At 40.7% G+C, this 27921-nt stretch overlaps 1 protein-coding gene across 1 annotated transcript in view; it reads right to left on the reverse strand.

Annotated features, from left to right (window-relative positions):
• The window catches only part of dscamb (Down syndrome cell adhesion molecule b), a 161231-nt gene that overhangs the window by 107387 nt on the left and 25923 nt on the right, over positions 1 to 27921 (reverse strand). The window contains exons 2-3 of the mRNA XM_010889381.5: positions 18627 to 18944; positions 18381 to 18527 (exon numbers count right to left, since the gene is read on the reverse strand). Coding sequence (XP_010887683.4) covers positions 18381 to 18527; positions 18627 to 18944 — 465 coding nt within the window. The remainder of the gene's footprint in view (positions 1 to 18380; positions 18528 to 18626; positions 18945 to 27921) is intronic.

Raw genomic sequence — 27921 nt, forward strand, 5'->3', positions numbered from 1 at the left:
TAGTGTGTGTTTGTGTGTTTGTTTCTGACATACACTAAATGGCAAAAGGTACGTGGATACTCGACCATCACAACCTATATGAGCTTCGAGTGTCTCTGTAGGAATTTGTGCCCATTCAACCAAAAGAGCATTTGTGAGGTCTGGCACTGATCTTGGACTGTCTTTGTGCACAGGGGCATAGTCATGCTGGAACAGGAAAGGGCCTTCCCCATACTGTTGCCTGAAAGTTGGAAGCACCAAATTGTCTAAAAAGTATTTGTATCCTGTAGCATTAAGATGACCCTTCACTGGAACTAAGAGGCCTATCCCAAACCCTGAAACACAGCCTAAGACCATTACCCCTCCTCCACCAAACACCAAAACAGTAGGCACCATGCATTCCGGTAGGTAGCATTCTTCTGGCATTGCTACACCCTGATTCGTCCATCAGACTGCTTGATAGTGAAGCGTGATTCATCACTCCAGAGAACAAGTTTCCACTGCTCCAGCGTCCAGTGGCGGCATGCTTTACACCACCCCAGCCGATGCTTGGCATTGCAGATGTTGATGTGAGGCTTTTGTACAGCTGCTCGGCCATGGAAACACATTTCATGAAGCTCATGACATACTGTTCTTGTGCTGATGTTGCTTCCAGAGGCAGTTAAGAACTCTGTGGTGAGTGATGCAACAGATGATAGACGATTATTACGTGCTATGCGCTTCAGCACTCAGCAGCCCCGCTCTGTGAGATTGTGTGGTCTACCAGTTCTTGGCTGAAATGTTTCTTGTACCAATTTTGAATACTGTAATGCTATTTTGGGCTTAAGTGTTTAGAGCAATATTTTCATTTGTGTTTAGAATAAGTGTTAGAGTTGGACATTAATGTTTTGTTTTATGGTTAGGGTAAGGCATTAAGGGTAGGATAAGTTTAGGCATAAATGCTTGGCTATTAAGGATAAGGTTAGAGTTAGGTTGAGGCTACGGTTAGGGTTAAGATTAGTAAATGTACTGTAGGCAATGAACTCTAATATCCCCACTGAGATTGCTCAGTGGGGATACTAGAAGTAGATGTGAGTGTGTGTGTGTGTGTGCATGTGTCTGCACGTGTGTGTGTGTGTGTGTGTGTGTGTGCGTGCCTGCGTGCATTTGCCAAAAGTAATAAAGCATTAGTCCAGGTATCATTAGATAATATTTTAGTCATGTTTAATAGTCTTATATAACCTTGATCGTAATGTTAACTGTACATCTTTCACTGAATGACCCCTAATAACATTACCCGTGCTGTACAACTGTAATTTATCTATGATTTTGACTTAATGGAACTCCAGTAAAACATTGGCGCAACCACAGCAGCCACCATATCCATAAAGTAATAATCTACTATATCCTATACAAACACAAACTGGTTTGATTGAAATCATGTTACAAAAAGTATTGTATACAATTAACTATACTGGTAACATGTTTTCTTATACTAATGTGGCACGAACGCGCCAACACCCAATGGATCAGCATCACACCAACGCCCCCAACACAGAATGTTGGTAGCTTCCAGAATCTTCCTGCGGCAGGCAGCAGTCCCAGCCCCGCCCCTACACAACTGCCTCCTATAGGGACCTCGTCTGGGGAGGTGTTTGAGGGCTTCCAGGGAGCTGCTCGGGCCAAGGCCATCAGAAGCAATGTGGAACCAGGAACGGCCACAAGACGGAGGACAGAGGATGGCCAGGAGATGGAGAGTGCCGAGGCCGCCAACCACTAGCACCCATTCCTCCCAAACTACCACCGGTAAGCCGCTCCAGAGACAAAGCCTCCTCCCCATAAAATGGGTTTGTCTTTTGAGTTTGATTTCTCCCTCACCTCCACAATTTTCCCTTCTGGTATAATTAATCAAATCCCCACCAGGGCTCTGGACACATACCCTGTGTCTCTCCCCATTACACTGGTGGAGCATGCGGGCGTAGCCCCAGGCTATAGACAAAGGGAATGGCTGTGTCTGGTAGTGTCTCCTATCTCCCGCCAACAGGGTATGAGAACATTGTTCAGGTACTGTGGAAGGACAGTGCCCAACTTTTGAAACTCGGTGCCCTGCTGCAGTGCAAAAGCAAGGACTGGCAGATGCTCTGCAGAAACTCAAAGCTTCCTTCAAGGCTTCCTTCAGAGACCCGGCAGGGCCCAATGAGCCTCCAAGAGCCCCGGCAGTGCCCTGTGGAGCCACTGGAGACCCTGAGGGACAATATGCGGGCCCTGCTAAAAAGGTGGGAACTGCCATACGAGAGGCCTGGAGCCCTGGTGGCCGCCTCATGAGAGGCCCAGGTCCCTGGCCGCACCAGAGGAGACTCCAAGAGCCCCGGCAGTGCCTGACAAACCTCCCAGCACCCAATCACAGCCTGGCAAACAGGTCAGACCCCAAGCTACACCCAAAAAGCAACCAGTGCACTCAAAGAGGCATGGCCCAATGCTTAGAGGGGGAAATGTGGTGCAAACCCGGCGGCACTCAATGGGTCACACCAACGTCCCGAACACAGAATGCTGGTAGCTTCCAGAATCTTCCTGCAGCAGCCAGCAGAGGCAGCCCCACCCCTACACACCTGCCTCATTACAGGGATTCTTATAATGGGGAACCAGGAGAGGCTGCAGGATAGAGTAGGAGGTGGAAGATGGCTAGGGGATGGGCGATGCCATGGCCACCAAAATTACAACCAACAGCATCCATTCCTCCCAAAGCACCACTGGGAGGGAGCCCCAGAGACAAAGCCACCTCCCCATAAAAGGTGTTTGTCTGTTGATGTTGCTTTCAACCTCTTACCCTTCTGGTCTGGTTAATAAAACACCCTCCAGGGCCCTGAACACACCCCCTGTCCCCCTCCCCGGTCATAACACTGAATACAGAAACAGCCACAAACCAAATGTCCTCCAGACATTCTGGAGTAAATCAGATCAAACTATTAAACAAGCATTATTAGTTATTCCAAATACATGATTAAATAGATTTCAACAACCAAATACATTTATTACTATGAATAAACACATGCATTACTATAGATGTTCAAGTATCATATGGTGACCATACATATTAAAGCAAATTTAGATGTGTTTGATAAATACTTAAAACCACTTATTTTGTGCTGCATTTGCTTTCTTTCTCTATTTCATGCATTAACACCTTTGCTACCACAAAGATGAATTAACCCACAAGTGTATTTCTGCGGGTGTCAAAACTGTACCTTCCAGAGTGCAAAATTGAACAAATCATTAATTATCAACAAAGACCTCAAGCTAGAACAGTCTCTTATTTAGAGCGCTTTCTCCCTCTGTCTCCCTCTGTCCACTACAAGGTGTGATGTCAGTGGCAAACACTCTTTTTTTCAAACTGCAGGAGACCTTCTCCAAGAGCATAGCAACAGACCTGTCTTCCCTGTAAAAATAGGATGGGCTTGTGAGAAGCAGCCTTAACACTGGGGATACAACACACACTCCAATTCATTGATTATGCACCCCAGCCCTTGAGAGCACAGCTTTACAAGCAATTTCTTCTTGTCTTCTTCTCCTCTTTCTCTTTTTCACCCTTCTTTCAGGTTTGGAGCCATTTACCCAGCTCTGCCATAAATATTTCAACACTCCCAGGTGCAAAAATGCCCTTTTTATACATTACTATTGTATTCCACGGGTGATTAAATGTTATCGTTATTTCTGCCTGACAGACAGAAACAGGACAAAGACAGGAATGACAGCCACGTAAAGACCGAATGAATTTGTGGAAGTTCCCCTAAATAGTAATAACCAAAACATTAGGGATACATTTTTCTGTCTGAGGTATGAGTGGTCTTAGTATGTGGTGTATGAAGCTCTTCTTCTTGGACTAGCTTTTAGTAGCTGTCCATTACACCCAAGAGCACAGAGCACACTGGGTTTGGAATATACGCCCCAGGATAGGATGTGTTTAAACACATGCAGGAGAAAAAGGGAGAAACAGACACATGTATTAATTGAGAGATCATATGGACAGAGATGTTGTAAAACCATCCAAACTGGGCCACATTCTAATGAAAACTCAAGACAATATTTGTCAGTCATAACACAATCAGGATGTAATAACTTGCTAAAAATAGACAATTGTTCCAAATTGAGATTTTAAAGAATTTGCATTTTATATTATATTTCCATAATTTTCACAGAACTTTCCTTATAATTGTCACAAAACGGCATGTTTTCCTTCCAATTACATTTCTACATCATTTGAAAGAATTTATGGATTATGGGTTAGCATGGATTATGCAAAGGACCCTGTGCACGCTTGCTTATCAGTTTCATTTATTTGTCCTCCCAATGATATTCATGCAAAATCCTTATGTTCCATATCTTTGCTCACAGCTGGCAAGTGTAACTAAAGGATTATGCAAGCAGCTTCCAAAAGCAAATAGATTTCTCCCACTTCAGAAGAACTGCTAGTTATGCAGCCTATATCTGTCCGCCAGGCATTCACAATAAATGTTTCAAATTATCACTTTTTGTTTTAATAGAGCATTTCAGAGGGAAAGAGAGCGTAAGAGAAAGAGGTGACACAGAGGAATCAAAGGGAGAGGTAAAATGGTAAACATATACTGTACACAATAATTTCCAAACAAAATCAACTTCCTTACATCAAATTTCGTATCCAAATATGACATTGTAAACTTTAACTGGCCAGGTAAATATGGTGACCAGTTTAAATCTGGACATTTTCTTTTTTTACTATACAGAATGTCTTTATGAAACCAGCAGAGGGCTAGGGGAGTAACTTGATCATTGTGCTTAAAATCTACTACCCTGGCTTCTGACAGTCGGCCTGTTTACCATAAAGTACATGGATACTTCAGCCAGTATCCCTCAGGGAGGTCTATTAATTAGTATTGATCTTGAAGAGGAAAACAGAGAGAAACTTAGGATGGGTCCATAACAGTGACAAGACAATATCTGATTTGAAATACTGAGGAAACACAGGTGAACACAAACTCCCTTTTGATTCAAAAGAGAAAAGAACATAAACCTTTCAATTTGCTGAGTGGGCATGCTCAAAGCATAAAAACAACCCACATTTCAGCTAATTATTTGTGTATGAAAATGAGAGCTTGCTCTTTCTTTCACTCTCTCTCACCTCTCATCTGGGTAGGAATTAGAAAGCCTGTATGATATAAAGATAGAATGAGGCTTAATAATGGTAGGTTTGTAAAGCTCCAATTGTAGAGACTCCAGAAGGAATATATCCTTGAGAACAGTTTCTTATTTGAACTGTCGATTAGCCTTTTGAGAGAACAGGAGAATTTGGCTTTGAGGAACAGACAACAATTACACTTGCCCTAGGAGGCTGGGGAAACATGACCAGGTTTCCATGGCAACTTAAGTACATCAGAAAGTAACAGGAAAATCAATTCAGATTACGTTTTTTTACTGATGAGTATTTTAATTATTTCACTAAGGCTACAAAACATACTTTTGCTCTATAACTAAAAAATTATACCTCTACCTGAGCTTAGATCAACTGTTATTCCCAATCAGATTGCAGGATACAAGCTTGTTAACCAAATAAATGAAAACTAAAACTATATAGTCTTCAAACATCATTTACATCCCTATAAAGTACGGTCAGGCCTTCCAATCAGGCAATGAATTTGAGAGTCATTTCCCAGCTGAAAGCCGCTGTTATTAGGTTGATACTGAGCATTTGTCAGACAGCAATTAAAAAAAAAAACTGTACATCAAACAGATATAAGCACACAAGGAATGTCACACAGGCACATATACAAACTCTATATGATGGTATTGCTTTAAAATACTTGGATATGTGCTGGTTCATGTGGCGGAAATCAGAATCATTCTTAACCACAAAACACCTCTCCTTCCCTCACCCCCTCCCTCCACAGCCCCTCCCTCCTTCAGAGGGACAGCAGCAGCTGTATGCAGGTGATAAGAGTGTGCAGCAGCGGCAGCACCTGCTCTGATTGGCTGGCTGAACTCCTACGCAGATGTGAAGATTGCAGGCAGAGCCTGTCAAAGGTCATCCTCCACGGCCGCCACCTTGTGACGTCACAGTAATTAAAAACAATAAGGAAGGCTACATAATACCGGAAGGGAGACAGGGACGGAAAAACCGCTTCTCCTTTCACTGCAGTTTTCACATAATGGATCATTTCAAGAGCGCACCTACCAACCCCAACACAGACGCCTGTGCGTCTCAAAATCAATCAAATCCTATCTTTACAAGCCTCCCTTTTGGTATTTCAGATAAGCTGAATCAGGTTTGTTGGAAAGCCATCCACCCATCTTTTAGACCATTGACATGTATGTGACAGCAAGAGAATGCCACACCTACATTCTGCTACGCTCACAAGCACTTAAACATTTGTATATTTTTTATGAGCACTTGGATTTTTATAAATTTTTGTTTTATTGATAAGCTCATAGAATTGCTTCTATGTATGAATTGTGCTATATAAATAAACTTGCTTGCTTGCTTAAACACCCAATCCTTCTCCAACAGCCTAGACTACCCAAACTCCTTACATTATATTTGCTAGCACAAAATCCAATACTCAAACAATAACCAACCAACCACACCTCAGTTTGACAGACAGGTAAAGAGATACATAGACAGACAGATAGGCAGATAGACATCAACCCTCCTGGAACATGAAGCACTGGGTAGGTTGAAAGAGGAAGGGGAGGTAATAGACATGCCATGGATACACTCTGTCCATGTTCCTATGGTTAATGCTAAGGAGGAAAGCGAAGGGGGAAGAAGGTGTTGATCTTAGTGGGCTGTAGAGGAAGGGCCAAAGATGGTTGATGTTGCATCCATCAAGAGGGAGATGGAGAGTCATTATTAAAAAAGAATACTTGCCTCAGGGGACTATAGTATGAGCACTGCTACGCTGTAGTCACTCTGTGTGGTAACACTATTACGTTTTTTGTTTTACCTGCATGACTGCTAACTACAATGTAATTTGCTTTGAGAGCTAACCAGCGACATCACTTGATTAGTTAACTTGTCTTTAATGCTTCAAGTGTTGGGCACTGAGGGTCCCCAGTATGGTCAAAACTCAATGTTCAAGCACCTCGCTCCGATTTCTTTTATTTTCCAAAATATACCACCCTGAGAAGAAAATAATAAGATACATTCATTTCAGATTGAATGAATGAAGGAGACTAAATAAAATTCCATAGGTCAGTTAATGGGTACTTTAGTTTGTGCCCTTTTCCAACCAGACGCTTTTAAGGCAGGATCAGACCCTGCTGCATTCTGGGAGGTTGATTGAATATCAATTGGCATCTTTCCTCTGTGTTTATCCAGTGCTCTTTCCAGACCATATGGGAGGCACCCGCCACAACCACCGCCACCTGTCACCAACACAGCCCAACCAGGGGACGCCTGCTCGGCTGCACAAATCGTTATCACAACCCCAAATCTAGGGGTGGTTTATAAACAGAAATTAATTGGTTGTTCCGACCGTAATTAGCTCACACCGTGCTTATTACTAATCTGTTTGTTGGCCAGCTGCCACGATGTAGGTTGGCCCAGGTCCAGTCCACCAGTACAGCAGTATAATCCATAAGCCCTGAAAAGACCTGTGCCCACTCCAATGAGTGGTGCCAAACTGCAACATACCATAAACCCATCACTGCTTATTAAAACCATGCTTAGTCCCCAGTGCTTCACAGACCACTGCCTAATCATTTCATCCTAAATGGCCTAATGGCTGCCATATTGCTCTTATTCATCAGTAAACAGTGATGAAAGACCGCCTGCTCAGAGATCTAGCTGTGATCAGGAGTTGTCGTTTTCTATAGCTCTGCTAGGCTGGGTGGTAACACTGTGTCAGAATGAAATCTGGTGATCTGCCTCCTAAATAGAAAGTTGTCAAACCGCAGTAATACTCCAGTTACTCGGACACTGACTACTTAGCGGATGCTGTACATTTCTACTTAGAAGAGCACCTCATCATATATTGTTTTACTGTTGTATTGTGGAGGTGCACAAAATTCTGTTTCTCCCACATCGTTGCCACAACATCATCACATTCCTTATCAAGCAGAAAAGCTGATGAGATGAAAAAGAAACAGTCACATGAGACCATACTATCAATACTATCAATTTTACATAAAATTAAATCCGAAACACTTGTGGATCAGTTGAATAACACGTCCAGTTCTGGAGCCCTGTGTGATACATACAACCCATCCCAGACCATTTCCTCAGCTCAGACCACTCCCATATAAAAGGGTCCATTCTCCTCTCACCCCAATTCCCCAAACTCCCCTTCGCACAGCATTCATGCTGCAAATGCACAAATGCATCCTTCAGCTCATGTTCCCATAATTCTCTCTGGCAGCGGCGTGATTAATGCACACAAGTATTGATTTCTCCTGGCTCTTTTTTTCTGGACCTTTCCATCCCTCCAACACTCCCCAATACACATATACACACATGCACACACACTCCCAATACCCCATCTCCTGAAGCTTTCCAGCTGCTGTGCATGAGTAAACTATATATGAACTGGGATCTACTGAAAGAGGAGGGTCAGCATTTCAGTGGTTGCTGCTCTGGGCGGAGTAGAAGTAAAATGATGTGCAGAGTTGTTTCATAAGGCTTTTCTGCAAAGTGGGAGGAATAGCACAGAACTGCACACAAACCAGGTGTGCCTTACAAACGTTCCGTAGTTAAATAGAGATCCTGATCTCCCTCCTTGAGCTTTGACCCATTTTCACAACCCCCCTAACCAGACACAGAGAGAGAGAGCGATAGAGAGGGATAGAGGCGACGATGTGTTCTGTGCACCGCAGAAGCTCTTTCCTCTTCACCAAGGAAAGCTTCAGCCTCGCCCACTCTCGTCTCACTTCTCTTCTGCTCCCTTTCCTCTCCTCGCCTATCCTTGCCATCTTCTGAAAAATATGGCCCACCAAGAGAAGTAGTGGGGGCTTGGATCTGCAGCTCTGCCTTCGTTTACAGGTTGCTTTGGCTTAGGGATAAATGCAGAATTCACTGTCCTATCTCTGCCTGCATGCAGGTACCTATGTCAATTCTAAGAAGTCATGAAGCTAACTAAATCAATCCCTTCAGCGTCATGATAGTCTTCTTCCTTCCCTACTGTGATTGGCTGGTTAAGATATTGATGGCATTAGCAAGAAAACTTCTCAATTAGCTTTGATTTGCACTCTTCAAGTACCTTGAATAAGGGGCAAGAGGCAACAAGAGCCGCATGAGAGAAACAGAGGCATTTAAACAGTTACTGTAAAGTACACAGTTGTGAAGCATAAATGCGACTGAAAAATGTATCCAGGGGATGTGATAATTCTCAGAGCATTGGATGGCTGAATTTGCATAAACCAAATAGAAAACAGCATTTTGCAGCCAGCAGGAAATTGACTTGGGTCTTCTGCCAAGTGAGTCACACATTGGAGAAGGGCAGGCCAAAAGTCAAGCCAGTAAATGAGGAGCAGGAAGAATATCCACTGATAATTTTAGGTACTGTAGAGATTTAAAGACTGCAACAGTCGAATCGTAAGGCCATTTTCTTTGGCCACTTGCCTGTAATACACCATTGTGATATTCTATCAACACTGGGCAATAGGAAAGCTGCTCAGTGTTCAATGCATTCACCAAAACACCTAATAACACATTTAATGCCTTTCAAAAATATGTGAGCAGTGAAAGAGAAGATGGTGGACAGAGAAAGACAGGGAGAAACAGAAAAAGACAGAGAAGAGGACGGACAGGCTTACAGTAGCCTCTCTCCATCAGCCTTGCAGTAAGCCTGTGCCTTAATGCTTGAGAAAAGCTTCCTTTCCACCATCTCCAGTTTAATCTCCAGCTTGAAAAGATGAAAGGCGCAAGCGTTTGTTCTAATGAAAAAGCACTATCTCTAGGCTCCAGAGGCCCTCTATTTTTCCTCCCAACAACAGTAGATAGACACTGGCCGTCTCTTCCATACACAGGCCCTGTACCTGTCTGTCTGTCTTTCGCTGTGCATCATACAATGGCCATGGTGTGTGTGTCTGTGATATAGACTATTTGAAGTCACAGTGTCTGAAGGAACCTTCTGGAGTTCTACAATAAGGTTTCTCAAGAAAACCCTTTGAAAAGGGTAACTGAGGATCTCCTATGTAAAGGTTGAAACATTAATGTGGCAGACTCATATTTGAGGCATGGCTTATTGGAAGCGTTTCTATTAAGGGGCATATGCAGAATGTTTGCAATGTCAATAATATATCCGCAGTAATAGAGGATTCACAGAGTTTTAGAATGGCCACCAGGAATGATTTTGGGTGCATTTAAAAGAACATCCTAAAATGCAGAATTTTTTTTGGATCCACAGAAGACATACTGGCTTCCGTATCAGTTTTGGATCCACAGAAGACATACTGGCTTCCGTATCAGTTTTGGATGCACAGAAGACATACTGGCTTCCGTATCAGTTTTGGATCCACAGAAGACATACTGGCTTCCGTATCAGTTTTGGATCCACAGAAGACATACTGGCTTCCGTATTAGTTTTGTATACACAGAAGACATACTGGCTTCCATATCAGTTTTGGATCCACAGAAGACATACTGGCTTCCATATCAGTTTTGGATCCACAGAAGACATACTGGCTTCCATATCAGTTTTGGATACACAGAAGACATACTGGCTTCCGTATCAGTTTTGGATCCACAGAAGACATACTGGCTTCCGTATCAGTTTTGGATACACAGAAGACATACTGGCTTCCGTATCAGTTTTGGATCCACAGAAGACATACTGGCTTCCATATCAGTTTTGGATCCACAGAAGACATACTGGCTTCCATATCAGTTTTGGATACACAGAAGACATACTGGCTTCCGTATCAGTTTTGGATCCACAGAAGACATACTGGCTTCCGTATCAGTTTTGGATCCACAGAAGACATACTGGCTTCCGTATCAGTTTTGGATACACAGAAGACATACTGGCTTCCGTATCAGTCGTCCTTCCTCTCTTTCATCGGCGTCACTAAGACAAGCAATTTCTACTTAAACAAGGAAAAGACAGTACAGTAGGTGAAAAACAAATCCCGTATTAATATCGTTATTGCTACAATACTACACATTTCACTCAATTTCAGTTCAAGTGAGAAAGATAGCACTGAACAAATTGGGAATCATGCAAAAATATATATATATTTAAGGATAGTGATCATATGAAGCCATTTATTATCACATAGTTGTTTGGCTCATAATGATAACATAAATCACATAAATGGCCCTGATCAAAAGTTTACATACCCTTGAATGTTTGGCCTACAGAAACCCACAGGTAACCTCAGGAGAAATACAGGCTGAAATACAGGCTACAAAAATGAGCTGCATGATCGAGTTGCCAGAAAAAAGCCTTTACTGCACCAATGACACAAAAGCGCCTGGCTACAATATGCTTGACAACACCTTGATACGCCTCACAGCTTCTGGCACACTGTAATTTGGAGTGACAAGACCAAAATAGAGCTTTATGGTCACAACCATAAGCACTATGTTTAAAGAAGGGTGATTGGGGGGGGGGGGGGGGGGGGTGAGCTCTAAAGGCACAGGGACTCTTGTGAAAATTGATGGCAAGATGAGCATGTTATCAGAAAATACTGAAAATAATTATTCTGCCCGAAAGCTGCGCATGGGATGCTCTTGGACTTTCCAGCATGACAATGACCCTAAGCACAAGGCCAATTTGACCCTCCAGTGGTTACTGCAGAAAAAGGTGAAGGTTCTGGAGTGACCATCACAGTTGCCAGACCATAATATCATCGAGCAACCCTGGGGAGAACTCGAACGGTTCATGCAAGACGACCAAAGACGTTGCATGACCTGAAGGCATTTTGCCAAGTCAAATGGGCTGCTATACCACCTCCAAGAACTTGGGGCCTTATAGACAACTATTACAAAAGACTGCACGCTGTCATTGATGCTAAAGGGGGAAATACACAGTATTAAGGACTAAGGGTATGCAGACTTTTGAACTGGGGTCAGTTTTTTTCTTTGTTGCCATGTTTTATTTTATGGTTGTGCCATTCAGTTATGACGTACAGTTGAATGTGAATCCCATAAGAAATAAAATACATGTATTTTGCCTGCTCACTCACATGTTTTCTTTACAAATGGTAGATATATCACCAATTCTCCAAGGGTATGCAAACTTTTGAGCACAATGCTAGACTATCCTATGTCACAAACTATTTAGACTTTCTGATTAGCTATGCTATTGAAGTGATAACTTTTCCAACTTTGTTAGTTGCATAGGGTCCCTACTAAGCCACTCAAGAGTTTCTACAGCAACCTGTTGTTACAATGAAAAATTAAAGGTTCCTTGAAGAACCCCTTAACTAACTTGCAAATATTAACCACTGACTAGAAAATGTTTAGTGAGAAACTTGTTTTATATCATATATGCCTATGGTTCTTAATTGCATTGTAAATCCCACCATCCTAAGGGAATGCTTTATTACAATAGGTCGCATGCATCCTTTTTAGTTTTGTTCAGCTCTTCTGGTTATTTTGGGTGTCCCAAATGTTTTTTAGAAGATTCTCTACAGATGATATACTCAGTATCAGTAACATTTAAACTAACTATCTACTAACCCTAAACGTTATCCAAACCCAAACACTTAACCTAAACCTTATTCTAAACCTAACCAGAACTCTAACCATAGAGACAACAAATAGTTTGTTGAAAGTTTGTTGGAAGTATTACTATTTACAGAACATCTACATATGAAAACTGAGTTTCAAAATGAAGTGTAACCAGCCTTTTTTACATCAAGGCCACCTCATGAATTGGGATCACATGTGAAAGGTGAGAGACCAAAGCAAAGCAGATGCAGAAGACAAAACCCTCCTATATTCAACAGCCCCACCACTTGGTGCACACACACACTTAAAAAAGCTGGAGATGCATTAGGCATCCCATATAAAAGACAGCCGTGTAGGACGCGCTACAAACTCCACTCCTCTGCTTTTTCCTCTTTCATCTCCCTATTAGCTCTGTCAATTGTTTATCAAAAGCAGAGAGGAGCCGAGCAGCTGCCATGAATTTGAAAAGCCGCACAGTGAGGTACATTTTAAAATGCATGACAGGTTAATGGTAAGTTAGTGGCAACATTAGGGCTGCTCATTCAGATTGAAAACAGGGCCGCTTCAAATGACTACTAAGCAGTCCTTATTTTAAGAGGTAATTCATATTGTAATTAACTTTTCAATCACAGTTGATTAATTAAGACAGGCCCTAGTCTGTAATTATACATATTATTATTCCCTGACATGAATCGCTGGAAATTCACAGGTGAGAAATTCACAGATCAAACCAGTACCTTGCACTGTACATATGAAAATATTATTTTACAAGATACATTGTCTAAATTGTGGTTATAAGTGATGGTCACAAAGCTCTATACACTGGAGTATCACAAAAAACAGTTTCACTCTAAGTATGTTGATTATGTATCTCAAATATCAAGTATGTTAGATAGTGCTAGTCCGTTGTACCAAAACTCTGTAGACCATTTTTGTGGACACAGATTAAGCCAAGTCCTGTGCAGTCATAGCTGTCATAATTTAGTGTACGCTAATATCGGTATCCCTTTGTTATTTAATCTCTCTTACTACTTTCTATGGTTGCCATAATGCCCTGTGGCAAAGGCAAAGAGTTCAAGGAGTTTTTTAAATAGGTAATAACTTTTATTCAATAAGTGTTTTTTTGTCATTCTTTTTTTACTTTTTGTTTGATTATTTTCACCATAGCTTATGTTTAGTTTGCAATTATTTGCTTTCTGCCCATGAATTTATGGCAAATCAGCTTGTTTGAGAGGGCTTGACCAATAATCTACATGAGTGTTGCACACAGACAGCATCCTTTCTCAGACTATGCCACTGCCAGCCAATCGTCCAGATAGGGCAACACCCTGAGCCCCTTGAACATTGTCAGGAACAAGATCCAGAAAAAGAGGACAATAAAACTTTAGGCTACAGCCCTGAGGCCAGTTGCACCACCTGTTCATAACATTGATCTTAAATGCTAGATTGGGCGTAGCTACACCCTGTGCTGTGATTGAAATGTACACCTTTTGCACTAAACAAACCAAAATAATCTTAGTTAGGTCCAGCATAAACAATGCACTTTCGTAAGATTAGAAGATTCTCGGTTCTGTTTGCAAGGCAGCACTTGCTGCTTAATTACGTTTGTACAAGTAAGAAACAGGTTCAGGGATAATTAGCCTCCAGTGTTAGGCCTGAAATTACATTGGAAAAAAGGGGTGGAACCCAGTTTACATCAGTAACGCCTTACAACAAGTCAACCCATTCAACTGCCTTGCTAGAGCAGATCCAGTACCACAAGGACCCTGGTGCCCTGTCCATGTGTAGAGAGTTGTTTGTTCCATGGTATGCTGAATCTCAAATAGACCCATTCTCCTAATTAGACCCTCCAATGGCCCCTTCCAAATGTGCAATGTTGCAGCCTCCACAAGGCCTCAAAGTGGATCCCCAAAGTGGAATCCCATAACGTACCAAATTTGCGTAATTTCTTATGAAAAAAAGCATGCCTAATTATATGACAAGTGCGTTTGTTGAAGTCTGATTTTGAGACTTCACACATGAAATACCACCTAAATGAAATTGTTAATGAGGTTTATTTATTTTAAAGTGATTTGTAAATTTGAATTGCATGTTTTATTAATTAAAACGTGGGCCATAAATTGCATCATTCAAGTCGTGTGTCCCAAAGTTGATGCATTCATAAAACCCCTAGCCACTATGGAAGTCACGCTCATAGTTTTATCAACAACATGTGACCATGGAGGGCACTCCAAGCTACTGCGTTGTGGTTAACTGCTGGTTTCAGATTTACAGAGAGATATTCATGTCGATTTTCAATTTCTGAAGTAACACAACCCATATCTCGAGTGTAAATATTCACAGTAACTGCAGGGTATACCCAAGGTGATGAAGATGAGTTACCAGGTAAGAACATGTTCTTTTTGTGAAAAGTGCGAGACCAATTGAGGATCGATGTGGATGGGCTGAGCCATGATTCATGACTCTGACTTGACCCTAATTAGTCTTGAAAGGCATTATTGAATTTTATAATTAGTGTACGCACACCGTGAGAGTGTGTACCTCGTATTAGTTGTACCGAAGAGATGGACATTAATAAAACATCATTTTTTTTGCATATTCAAAATAGAGCCTAATTATATGATATACACAGACATCATAGGCTGACACTTGTCTATCTTGGCTACATTGGCTGGAATGGCTTAATTATGTGGGTCAAATATTATTTGCAGAAGTGCAGGCTGCTGTGCAATTTATTTAACACGGCGGCTGTGCGTGGCCACATCATTCTCTTTTTGGGGGGTTTCCTGCCTTTTGTCAGATTATTATTTTTTTTCTAGATTTTGTCATGCCGTTATTGATTTTATGTATTTTGTAAACTAGGCCTACTCAGGAGTTTGCCGCTGGTTTGTTATGTTTGTGTTCATTCGTTTCATTCTCAGCTGTTATGGTTTCCTAAACCAAACTTATATTCATAAAGAACTAATCTATTTAATTGACATTATTTTGGTTATACAAATGTAAGTGTGGCTACATTCCAATATGCTGTTGTTTGTGAATAATGGTTGTGTAGGTGCTACAGAAATGTTCTGTCAATTTAAAAGGAGTTAATGATTCAAGTATTGGGCACTGCAGGCTTGGCCTCCATCAGAGAATAATGGGCAAAAATAGGTTTGGCTCTTCAAGACTGATGGTAATACAAACACATGCAGTACACACATAAAACATTGGATTAAACCTTAGAGATGGTTAGAGGACTTATCTGGGAGGAAAATTGTTCTATCATGGACATTGCAGTTGAAGGTAGCTACCATGTTAACATATGGGACTTTCTCCTTCACTGACTGATCCCTTCTGATGATGGAGTCAATAAAGATGGATGTCCCCCCAGTTAACTACATTAAAATGGTGGAATCCCTCATTGTTGCTGCTTGTGTACACACAGACTAAAGGATTATTAGGAACACCATACTAATCCTGTGTTTGACCCCCTTTTGCCTTCAGAACTGCCTTAATTCTACGTGGCATTGATTCAACAAGGTGCTGAAAGCATTCTTTAGAAATGTTGGCCCATATTGATAGGATAGCATCTTGCAGTTGATGGAGATTTGTGGGATGCATATCCAGGGCACGAAGCTCCCGTTCCACCACATCCCAAAGATGCTCTATTGGGTTGAGATCTGGTGACTGTGGGGGCCATTTCAGTACAGTGAACTCATTGTCATGTTCAAGAAACCAATTTGAAATGATTCAAGCTTTGTAACATGGTGCATTATCCTGCTGGAAGTAGCAATCAGAGGATGGGTACATGGTGGTCATAAAGGGATGGACATGGTCAAAAACAATGCTCAGGTAGGCCGTGGCATTTAAACGATGCCCAATTGGCACTAAGGGGCCTAAAGTGTGCCAAGAAAACATCCCCCACACCATTACACCACCACCACCAGCCTGCACAGTGGTAACAAGGCATGATGGATCCATGTTCTCATTCTGTTTATGCCAAATTCTGACACTACCATCTGAATGTCTCAACAGAAATCGAGACTCATCAGACCAGGCAACATTCTTCCAGTCTTCAACTGTCCAATTTTGGTGAGCTTGTGCAAATTGAAGCTTCTTTTTTCTATTTGTAGTGGAGATGAGTGGTACCCGGTGGGGTCTTCTGCTGTTGTAGCCCATCTGCCTCAAGGTTGTGCGTGTTGTGGCTTCACAAATGCTTTGCTGCATACCTCGGTTGTAACAAGTGGTTATTTCAGTCAAAGTTGCTCTTCTATCAGCTTGAATCAGTCGGCCCATTCTCCTCTGACCTCTAGCATCAACAAGACATTTTCGCCCCCAGGACTGCCGCATACTGGATGTTTTTCCCTTTTCACACCATTCTTTGTAAACTCTAGAAATGGTTGTGCGTGAAAATCCCAGTAACTGAGCAGATTGAGAAATACTCAGACCGGCCCGTCTGGCAACAACAACCATGCCACGCTCAAAATTTCTGACATTCAGTTTGGAGTTCAGGAGATTGTCTTGACCAGGACCACACCCCTAAATGCATTGAAGCAACTGCCATGTGATTGGTTGATTAGATAATTGCATTCATGAGAAATTTAACAGGTGTTCCTAATAATCCTTTAAGTGAGTGTATAGGAAGAAGTCCTTTATTTACCTCTTTGATTAAACCGCTAAAATAAAAACACAAATTTTTTGACTTAAACATACCCTCTCGATAACACTGTGGGGTGTATTTGCCCATGCATCAGAATCCATAATCACATTCTAGCTGATTCTAGTCATGCTGCTGAAGCTTCTGACAAGCCGTGTGTGGTTTGATAGTTATCGGAATAAACAGGGCCAATCCCATCTTTGTTGAATAATGATAAAACCTTCCACTGTGTCTACACATTATTCCACTTTGCAACATCCTTCTTGTTTGCAGGAAAAAAAGTAAATAAAATGAAAAATTGCTACTCTTTTCTTAGACCACAATAGCGCATGACCTTGTCTCACTAAAAACCCTAGTGGCTATGATAATCCTTCCCTGTGCTCTGCTCACCATTTTGCAATTTCTATTCTGTTTTTCATGGTCATGAATTTGATGGTAAAAAGTGATGTTTCACAGGGATTATCATCTTGACTGAATCTGAAAGATTCTTGTGCAGTTATAATATAGACCATATCATATCTCCTCACAACAGCAGAAACAAGTTTACCATTTCAGTTACAGTATAAAGTAATCAAGCAGATATTCCTGTTTTCAGGGGAAATATAAACAGAGCAACTCTCCCTTTCAGACATTAACAACACTTTTACTAGTACTTCTCCATATTTACTGGATTGGTTAAATAGTGCAGAAAAGAACCTCCCCAGAATAGATTTCTTCTCATCAAGGCCAGGATGTGGGAAATGCCCCTCAGCATTTATTTCAAGACTGCCACATCAAGTTATCATTTAATGGATATAAAATATCAACCTTATCCATGAATGGTTTCAAATGAGAGGGGCGGGTACACATCCGACACAGACATTAGCTTGGCTTTAACTAAAGAACAGCATCTCTAGGAGTTTCAGTAAAGGCCGACACAAGCAGGTGAGTCACACTGAGCAGAGCAGGGAAGGCTTTCCATGCAGAAACATCGGGATGCATAGCAATATCTCTGGAATTAATGTAAATATATTTAGGCTATCCCTTGGAATCACTCCTCAGTGTCCATAGCTGATTTGAATCCACACATACAAAACTAACATTCAGCTCATAATGAAGCAATGAGTTGAACAATGCTTTGACCAAATTATGCTAATGTTGTCTTACCTGAGGATAGTGAGACTGTGTCTTTTTCCCATGATACGACAGTGACGTAAGCCTCCACAGAGGCAGGGATAATGCACTTGAAGACCGCTACATTGCCCCTCATGGCTTTCTGGTCCTCCACACGGACCGTGTAGGGTTCCCGAAATACTGGGAATGGCAAAAGGCGTAGCAAATGATACAGACAAGCAAAACCGAAAAGCTTTATAGTAACAACAGTGAAAGTTATTATTTAAAAGCAATACTCACCTGCCTTAATGTGGACATCTTGGCTTCTTATTTTCCCTGAAGGATTTTCAGCTGTGCAATAGTAGGTATTGTCATGGATCAGCTTACTAAAGCTGGAGGGGAGGAAGTTGAAGATCTGGAGGGTGCCATTGGGGTGCACGTGGCGGATCCCTGGCACATCGTAGATCTCTTCTCCAGTTGCCAGGTACCAGCGCAGCGAGGCAGGGGGCACGCCTGCTGCAGGACAGGGCACCAGGGTCCCTGTGGTGCTGGCAAACACTACCTCTTGCAGAGATGCATTGACAAAATATAAGCTGGAATGTATATCTTCACTAAAAACTGCAAGAGAATAGAACAAATAGGACAAAAATATTAGATGATATGACAATTACTAAAACCAATCTGGACATCAGATATTTGCTTGGCCATTTTGTTTTGTTATGGATTAAACCTGATGTTTACAGTGTCTTTAATGTGAGCCTTTTAGTCACTGTATCTTATTACATAATCTATCCCTTTCTACTCCTTAAATCACATTAAAAAAAAAAGAAGTAAAATATCAAGCAAGTGAGGTCATTTCCTAATGCACAGCATTAAATGCATATCCTGCCTCGGTTGTGCAGGCGACCAACAAGCGTGAAAAGAGTCGATGATGATGTTGAAGTGTGTCGTTACGTACAGTAGCTCCCCTTAGAAGGAGAGGAAAAACGAAGTGGGACCAATTAGCGTCAGGCAGCTCAGTGCTAATTGCCAGGTGGTTGATTTCTGAGTGGTGTATATGATTTCTCCTGGCTGATCATGGCCTCGTGCCTGCCTCTGGATCTCTGTCTGGTGTCAGAGTCAGTGCCTAGAAGTAAATGGCTTACCAGTGACAGCTGGCTAGGCCTCCCTGGGGATAAAACATTTTAGCACTTCATAAATTTCTAACAAGGTTCCAAATCGCAGCGGTTTCCACCCTCTCTCTGCTCCAGCAGCTTTGACCCGCAAAGAGATACACTCTGATTTTAAACACACAACTCTGAACACATACACATGTGCAAAATAAAACCCCTCATAATGATGAGGATGTAGCAACATTCCAATCACAACATAATTTGGGGGGGCGAGGTGGGAGACAATGACATCCCAACTTCGCAGAAAACCAACTCTTTCTGCACAGTATTTTCCAGATGTATCTAAAAAAACTAAATAATGCCTCTTTAGTGTACATGCAAAAGGAAAGAAATCCCTTGACGTCTTTACAGAAAACATTAAGGACCGTAATAACCAGAGGCATATCCATAATTTAATTTAAAATGGCACACATATTGAGTCAATCATTTTTTTCTATGGTGTGATCCTACACAAATGCAGGTAAATGAACAATATCATTTTGTGGATTTTTCAATGTCATCTTTAGAATAGAAAGATGAGTTAAGGTAAGATATTAACAGTCCTTTTCAGTAAACATAGGAAGCTAAATTGTATCTGGAAATTATTTGCAAACTGCTACTTCTGATTGTAGACTTCACAACAACTATTTTACAAAATAATTCTCTACACACATTTTATAATCTCACGCAGTTGTAGCCTATTTTATTTTTTCTTATATTGCTCATAATTCTTGGTTAATTTCTTTAAAAAGTCTACAAAATCGATAAGCCAAATCAGCTAATGTAGTATTTTACATCAACAAAGCCTCAGTCAGCTTACCACAAAGCCTTGCAATGCCACAGAGTAATTTAATAATCAAACTGTATTTTATTCTGCAAGTGTGTGACAGGTTACATAACATTAAAATGAGCAGAAATCCCCACTCTGGAATGTTGACATGCCAATGGAACAGAGGTTCCAAATCTTTTTCAAACCAAGGACTGTCAAGCAAAAAAGTGTCCCCCAAAAAGGTAATGTGTGCTTAGCTAATAACATGAAAATTTAACGTGTACATTTTAACAAGGCAAATTAACTAGCATGCAACTGCCTCAACAGTGCGCAAAACTCTACTAGAGAAAATAAAACGAAGCAACCAGCTTAGAAAACAGATGCACCATTCTGGTCAGAATTTGGAAGGTTATTGCAACGCCCATAACAACGGATGCTAGAAGTACTTTAATCCCATTGTGACAAAGACGGGGGAGTTTTTTTGGCAGGGCCCCATTTTTGGCATGACAGGAATTGTTATCTGACAGTAATGTTCAGTTCTGGGTAGTAAAGCTATGGTGTCCAAGTGAGATATAATTTTGGGGCATTTTGTAGAATTTCACCATAAAATGTCTGCAGTGATACTGAAATGATCATTTTTCACAGTATTTGTTCTCTAGAAATTATTTTGGTGCATACAATTATTTGGTCAAATGGAAAAGCCACACCCTGCATGCAATCATCTCCCCTAAAGCCACAATTCTTTTTTAAAGCTTTTAGTATGCAAAAACTATGCTATAAGGGTTGGTTTGAGTGCAAACTGGTATTACAGTAATTTAGCTAACTTCCACAATAGGGAGAACATCAGTGATATCTTCTTGAAATTTGCATTGTGAGTGATGTGTTTATAAAATGGCCAATTATATTAATAAGATTAAAATTATTGTATTTATTACACATGACACCTTTCAAATAGGTAAAAAAATATCTACATGTACATATATATATATATATAAAAAAATCAAGTGAGACCCAGGGGCCCCCACAGGAAGCTCACGTGTCCTATTTTGGGGCATGTCCGCTAGGTTGGGAATCCCTGCACTGTGTTTTCAGTGTTTATCAATTAGTGTAAATCAAATGTAACTGAAATAAAAAAGAAATACTTATATAGGAGAGAAGTATACTGTTCTTTAACAGAAGGAAAGTATGTTGTTCTTTAAATTAGTATTAAATTAGCCAACAATGATGGATATGACCTGGAGCAGACAGGCCTTCCTGCAAATTGAGTGGGAGGCTGTTCACATATGCTGCCATTCAAAAGTTTGGGGTCACATAGAAATGTACCTGTTTTCCATGAAAACATACAGGAGATTAGTTTGAATATGAAATATAGCAAAATGATTAGGAAATATATAAAAAATATTGGTCAGGAAACAACGATTTAAATAGTTGAGTCCCTCAAACTTGCTTTCATAAAGAAATACTCAATTTGCAGCAATTACAGCCATGCAGACCTTTGGCATTCTAGTTGTCAATTTGTTAAGGTCATCTGAAGAGATTTCACCCCATGCTTCCTGAAGCACCTCCCACAGGTTGGATTGGCTTGATGGGTACTTTTTATGTACCATGTGATTAAGCTGCTCCCAAAACAGCTCAATAGTATTGAGATCTGGTGACTGTGCTGGCCACTCCAGACAGAATACCACCTGACTGCTTCTTCCCTAAATAGTTATTGCATTGTTTAGAGCTGTGCTTTGGGTTGTTTTGTCCTGGTGAAGGAGGGAATTGGTTCCAATCAAGCTCCATCCACAAGGTATGGCATGGCGTTGCAAAATGGAGTGGTAGCCTTCCTTCTTCAAGATCCTTTTTACAATGTAAAAATCTCCCAATTCACCACCACCAAAGTACCCCCAGACATCACATTGCCTCCACCATGATTGACAGATGGCCTCAAGCACTCCTCCAGCATCTTTTCATTTGGTGTGCATCTGACGAATGTTCTTCTTTGTGATCTAAAAACCTCAGTTAGATTTGTCTGTCCATTACACGTTTTTCCAGTCTTCCTCTGTCTAGTGTCTGTGTTCTTTTGCCCCTCTCAATCTTTTCTTTTTATTGGCCAGTCTGAGATTTGGCTTTTCCTTTGCAACCTAGAAGGCTAGCATCCAGGTGTCGCCTCTTCACTGTCGACGTTGAGACTGGTGTTTTGCAGGTACTATTTAATGAAGCTGCCAGCTGAGGAACTGTGAGGCGTCTTTCTCAGATTTGAAACTCTAAAATATTTGTCTTCTTGCTCAGTTGTGCACCAGGGCCTCCCACTCCCAGTCAGTTTGCGCTTCTGTGAACGGAGTAGTACACAACATTGTATGAGATCTCCAGTTTTTTGGAAATTCCTAGCATGGAATAGCCTTCATTTCTCAGACCGAGAATAGATTGACGAGTTTCAGAAGAAAGTTATTTGTTTCTGGCCATTTTGAGCCTGTAATCAAACCCACAAGTGCAGATGCTCCAGATACTCTAACTAGTCTAAAGATGGCCAGTTTTATTGCTTCTTTAATCAACACAACAATTTTCAGCTGTGCTAACTTAATTGTAAAAGAGGTTTGAAATGATAAATTAGCCTTCTAAAATTATAAACTTGGATTAACACAACGTGGCATTGGAACACTAGACAAATGGTTGCCTCTGTATGCATAAGTAGATATTCCATAAAAAACCTGCCGTTTCCACCTACAATAGTAATTAACAACATTAACAATGTCTACACTGTTTTTCTAATAAGTTTGATGTAATTTTAATGGACAAAAATTTTGCTTTTCTTTCGAAAACGTTTCAATGTGACCCCAAAGTGTACTATTCTTGTGATTGTGCATTTATGTCGATCTATTTCTCTTAGGTTTTTGAAAGTCCTACATTGCAAATAACCTAATAAGGTCCTCTTGACTTGACTCCAAACATTGGAACAACAGAGTATGGAAAGTAAATGAACCTGTTAGTTTTGGCAGCATTTATTGGCTGACTCATCCTTGGTGAGATGCCAGACAGACAAGGTCCTATTGAAAAGTACACGTTGAACTAAACCCAAGGGGGGGTGTAACTGGAAAATAATTTATTATCTTATTTTCAGTTGCAGTAATCCAGACATGATATGACTAGTGCCTGGATAAGTACCTGTGCTACTTCCTGTGTGAGGCAACGTTGTATTCTTCAAATGTTGTTGAGCATGAACTCGCAGAATCAAGTCACTGCTTTTATGTTAGCAGAGAATGACAGGGTGCTTCTAGGGTCACGCCAAGGTTATTTGCACTCTGGGAGGGGGAAACTGTGTAGTTGCCAACAATGATGGATATGACCTGGAGCAGACAGGCCTTCCTGCAGAAGAAGAGCAGCTCAGGCTTGTCAAGGTTAAGCTTGCGGTAACGGGCTGACATCCAAGCGAGATGTAAGCCAGGCACGCAGAGAGGCATGTTGGCACCTGGAGAAAATAGCTGAGTGTCATCCTCGTAGCAGTGACAGGAAAGATCATGTGAGGATATGACACAGCCAGTGGGATTGGTGTATAGAGATGAGGGCCAAGAACAGAGCCATGGGGAACACCAGCAGACATTGATCCTCACCATGACACCGAGCAGGAGTGGTTTGTCAGGTAGGTTGCAATCCAAGAGTGAGCAGAGCCTGATATTCCCAGATACAAGAGGCTGGGAAGTAGGATGTGATGGCTCACAGTGTCAAAGGCAGTGGACAGATCTAGGAAAATGACAACAGAGGAGAATGGAATAGCTTGGGTATGGTAAAGAACTTCTGATACATTGAGGATTGTAGTCTCCGTCGGATAATCAACTCCCCATTCGATTTCCCCTTTTCGCATTCTGTTAAAACAATTCAACAATGTTTTTACATGAGGCTACAGTCAAGGCAGACATTACTCTTAATGTTATGGACAATCAGGTGCACACTCTCCGCAGCTGACATGACAAATGCCTTATATGGAATAAATACTCAATAAGTTATGGCCTCCCTGGTCGCATCTTCAGAGTGTGTGCTAAACATTTGGAACCTTTTCCAGGGTGTAGTTCTCATTGGCTTCAAAGAGACAATCATTGTCCAAGTGCCCAGTAAATGCAGTGGTACATGTAATAATGACTATGAAATAGTCACAGTCCTGTTATCAAGAGGTGGTTTAAACAAATTGTCATTGCCCATATCAAAGGCAAATTACCCAGATCACTAGACCTACTCCAATTTCAATCAATCAATCAAATTTATTTATAAAGCCCTTTTTACAACAGCAGTTGTCACAAAGGGCTTTTACAGAAACACCCGACCTTAAACCCCAAGGTGCAAAGTGTTGAATTTCAGTGGCTAGGAAAAACTCCCTAAGAAGGCTGAAATTTAGGAAGAAACCTAGAGAGGACCCAGGCTCAGAAGGGTGACCAGTCCTCTTCTGGCTGTGTCAGGTGAGATATTAAGAGTCAAATTGGAATAATTTATAAATACATGAGGAAAGTTTAAAACATGAGGAGACTGAGAAAATTTTGAAAATGCATTCTTCATATCAACAACGATTTATAGTAGAGAAGGAGAACTTAGTGTGGAACGAGAACTGACCCAATCCCCCAGCAAAATAGTACAGCAGCGTAAGACCTTGGGACTGCCTTCCACCACAACAAATCTACATAGCATGCCATTTCTATCACTATTCATACAGTCTCAACATATTTGGAGAAGAGTAACACCTATGTGAGAATGTGGTTCATTGGCTATTTATCCTTGGTAACTCATCACCAAAAGTTCAGAGAACTAGGTCTGGACTCCAACCCGTTCAATTGCATTCTTGGCTTCTCAGCACTCTGCTTTACTCTCTCTTCACCCACAATTGTGGCTATGTACACTCCGTCTTCAAGTTCAACAATAACACATTGGTTTTAGTCTGGATAACTAATCAGTTTTAGTCAGCCTACAGGGAGGTGGTAGGCGACCTGGCATTGTGGTCCCAGGAACAAAACGTCAGCCACATCAGCAAAACAGAGGAGATTATTTTTAATTTGTGGAAGAAAAAAGGCAACATGCCCAATCTACATCAAAAGAGCTACTGCAGAGACTCAACAGATTGCACTTCCTCCGCATTCACATAACCGAGGACCTGTCATGGACTTTCAAAGCCACCAATGATGTGAAGTAGATGCAAAATTTGCTCTACTTCCTAAGGCAACTTAAAAAGTATTCTGATTAGTTGCATGACGGTCTAGTATGGGAATATTTTCATACATGACTACAAGGCCCTATAGAAACCCAATTCATCACTGAGGCCAAGTTCCCACATTTCCGGGACATCTATCCAAAGCGGTTCCTGACAAATGTTTGCAATGTTTTCAGGGACCACACACACCCCAGTCACCTGCTGCTCGGCCATTTACCATAGAACAAAGGAGTCTGAATAGGAGTATGGCATCTCATACCAACAGCTACAATGAGTTTCTATTTATAAGTCATTACTGCTCAAGCACTCACCACCACTCACCCCCAAACAAACACACATCCATTCTTGCCATAATGCACTCTTCATAATGTTGCGACCAGAATCCATTCTACTCTTCATTTATGCTCAGATTTGGTTACAATTTACTGCACTACAATGTAGGCATCCCACACCCCCACCTGAATACATTGGTAAATACTGTATGCGCAACTACACACTAATTGGAATCGGTATTGTTACGTTATTACTACTGACATTTATAATTAAATATTTTACTTAATTCAAGTAATTGTTTGTATTATGTATGCAATGTCATAAGGAAACAGGTATGTAAGCATTTAGTTTAAATGATCCATAGCTTGCCTATCTTGTAAGTAAATGAAACATTGAACTTGAAAGCGTATGGTTTCCTGGGTAAGGCAAAAATGTGGTAAACATGCAAAACCTTATTAAATATATAGATTAAAATGTAAAAATTACAGTATGTAAACAATCCTTCTTACAACAAAGCATTATATTGATGTGTAAAAGTCCAACAAATCATGATATTTTTGTCAGGGTTTGGTAAGGAATTCCTCAGAGGCAGCTTAAGAGAATCTCTGGCTGTGTCTGACCTCATTCCTTAATGGCTAATGGAGGCGTTTGCTGAGCGTTAGCCTCTTAGATAGAGAAATCTGTCATTGGCAACCATACACACAGATGACAGACAATAGGGTTAACTCATGACGCACACCAACACGTGCTTTCACCAACACTATTAGGAGTATCCTAAGTCTATCAGTGTGACGCCAATGACATCCAACAGCGAAGGCAATACAGGACAATGATTCCTCTCCTCATTGCCCTACTCTCTGTCTCTTTCTCCACTTATTCATTGCTCTGCTTGTACAACTGATTAATGCTGTTTTGTTTTTCCTGGATTCCTGGATTGTATACAATAAATAAAATAATAGTAAGCCACAAAAATATACAGACTTCTTCCTGTGTCCAGAAATAAAACTTCTGCTAAAACTTCTGCTATAGTGTAAAACTTGCAGTATAGTATACAGTCCACAGAATGTATAATGCTGTTTAGCTCTGGAAAAAAACAAGAGGCCACTGCACCTTTTTCTTTCCTTTCCAAAAAAGTTGAAAAGGTAGGTTTTGAGTGACGAACAGAAGGGTTAAAATTAAGAGACAACTGCAAATTGAACACTTCTATTCCTCACTCAAAACTTTCCTTTTCAACTTTTTTGAAAAGGAAAGAAAAAGTTGCAATGGTCTCATAATTTTTTCTGGAGCTGTATATTGACACATTTTCTTGATATTGTTACAGTATTTTAGAAAAAATATAATACAAATAATTACATACTTTACATTTGGCTAGTAAAGTTCTCTTTTGAAATATTACATATTTACAAAAAATTATTTACTGAGTTCGACCCAGATTAATCTATGAAAAGCACATTTCTCCAGTGTACCAGTGTTCATCAAAGCCCACTTGCTGTCTGTTCAAGACCCTGGTAGAGACGAAATGTTTCTGTTGTACAACAATGGATGTCCTGAGCTGGTGTAGTTACATGTGGTTTGAAATACCAATTGCAGGCTTTTAGAATTTGATCTATGGCATTGTGTTTTGTGAAAACATTGTGTTTTATGCAAACATTGTGTTTTATGCAAACATTGTGTTTTGTGCAAAACTACACATTTTAGAGTGGCCTTTAATTGTCCTAACACAAGAAGCACCAGTGTAATGGTCATGCTGTTTAATCCGCTTCTGTATTTGCCACACCAGTGAGGCAAAATATGTGATATATTGGCATTAGATAACAAAATAATAAAGCACAATGAAAGAATACAAATGCCAATGTGAAAAAACATTGATGCACACCATAACTGAGCACAAATTCTGAAAGTGTACCACTTGAGAGTACCAACAGTCATAAACTAAATTAATAATTTAAATCAATTTTGAAATTGTGTAATTAGCATTAATATTCCATAAGATGTAATAGTTCCTCTCTCCCCTCTAAGTATTATCCATATTTGTTCATAATAAAAGTGCTCAGAAACAAACAGGTCAAACAAACTGCAAAAATATTTTTTTTATATTGGACATGCTTTGAAAAAAAAATCTGCCCATGTTGCAGCTTATGCATCATATCTGAAGTGGTTTTGTTGTGGCCACCTTTAATTGAATAGCATTTCATGTAATGGAAATGTGCAGTTTAAAATCGTAGA

This window comes from Esox lucius, chromosome 1 (genome assembly GCF_011004845.1).
Source record: "Esox lucius isolate fEsoLuc1 chromosome 1, fEsoLuc1.pri, whole genome shotgun sequence".
NCBI lineage: Eukaryota > Metazoa > Chordata > Actinopteri > Esociformes > Esocidae > Esox > Esox lucius.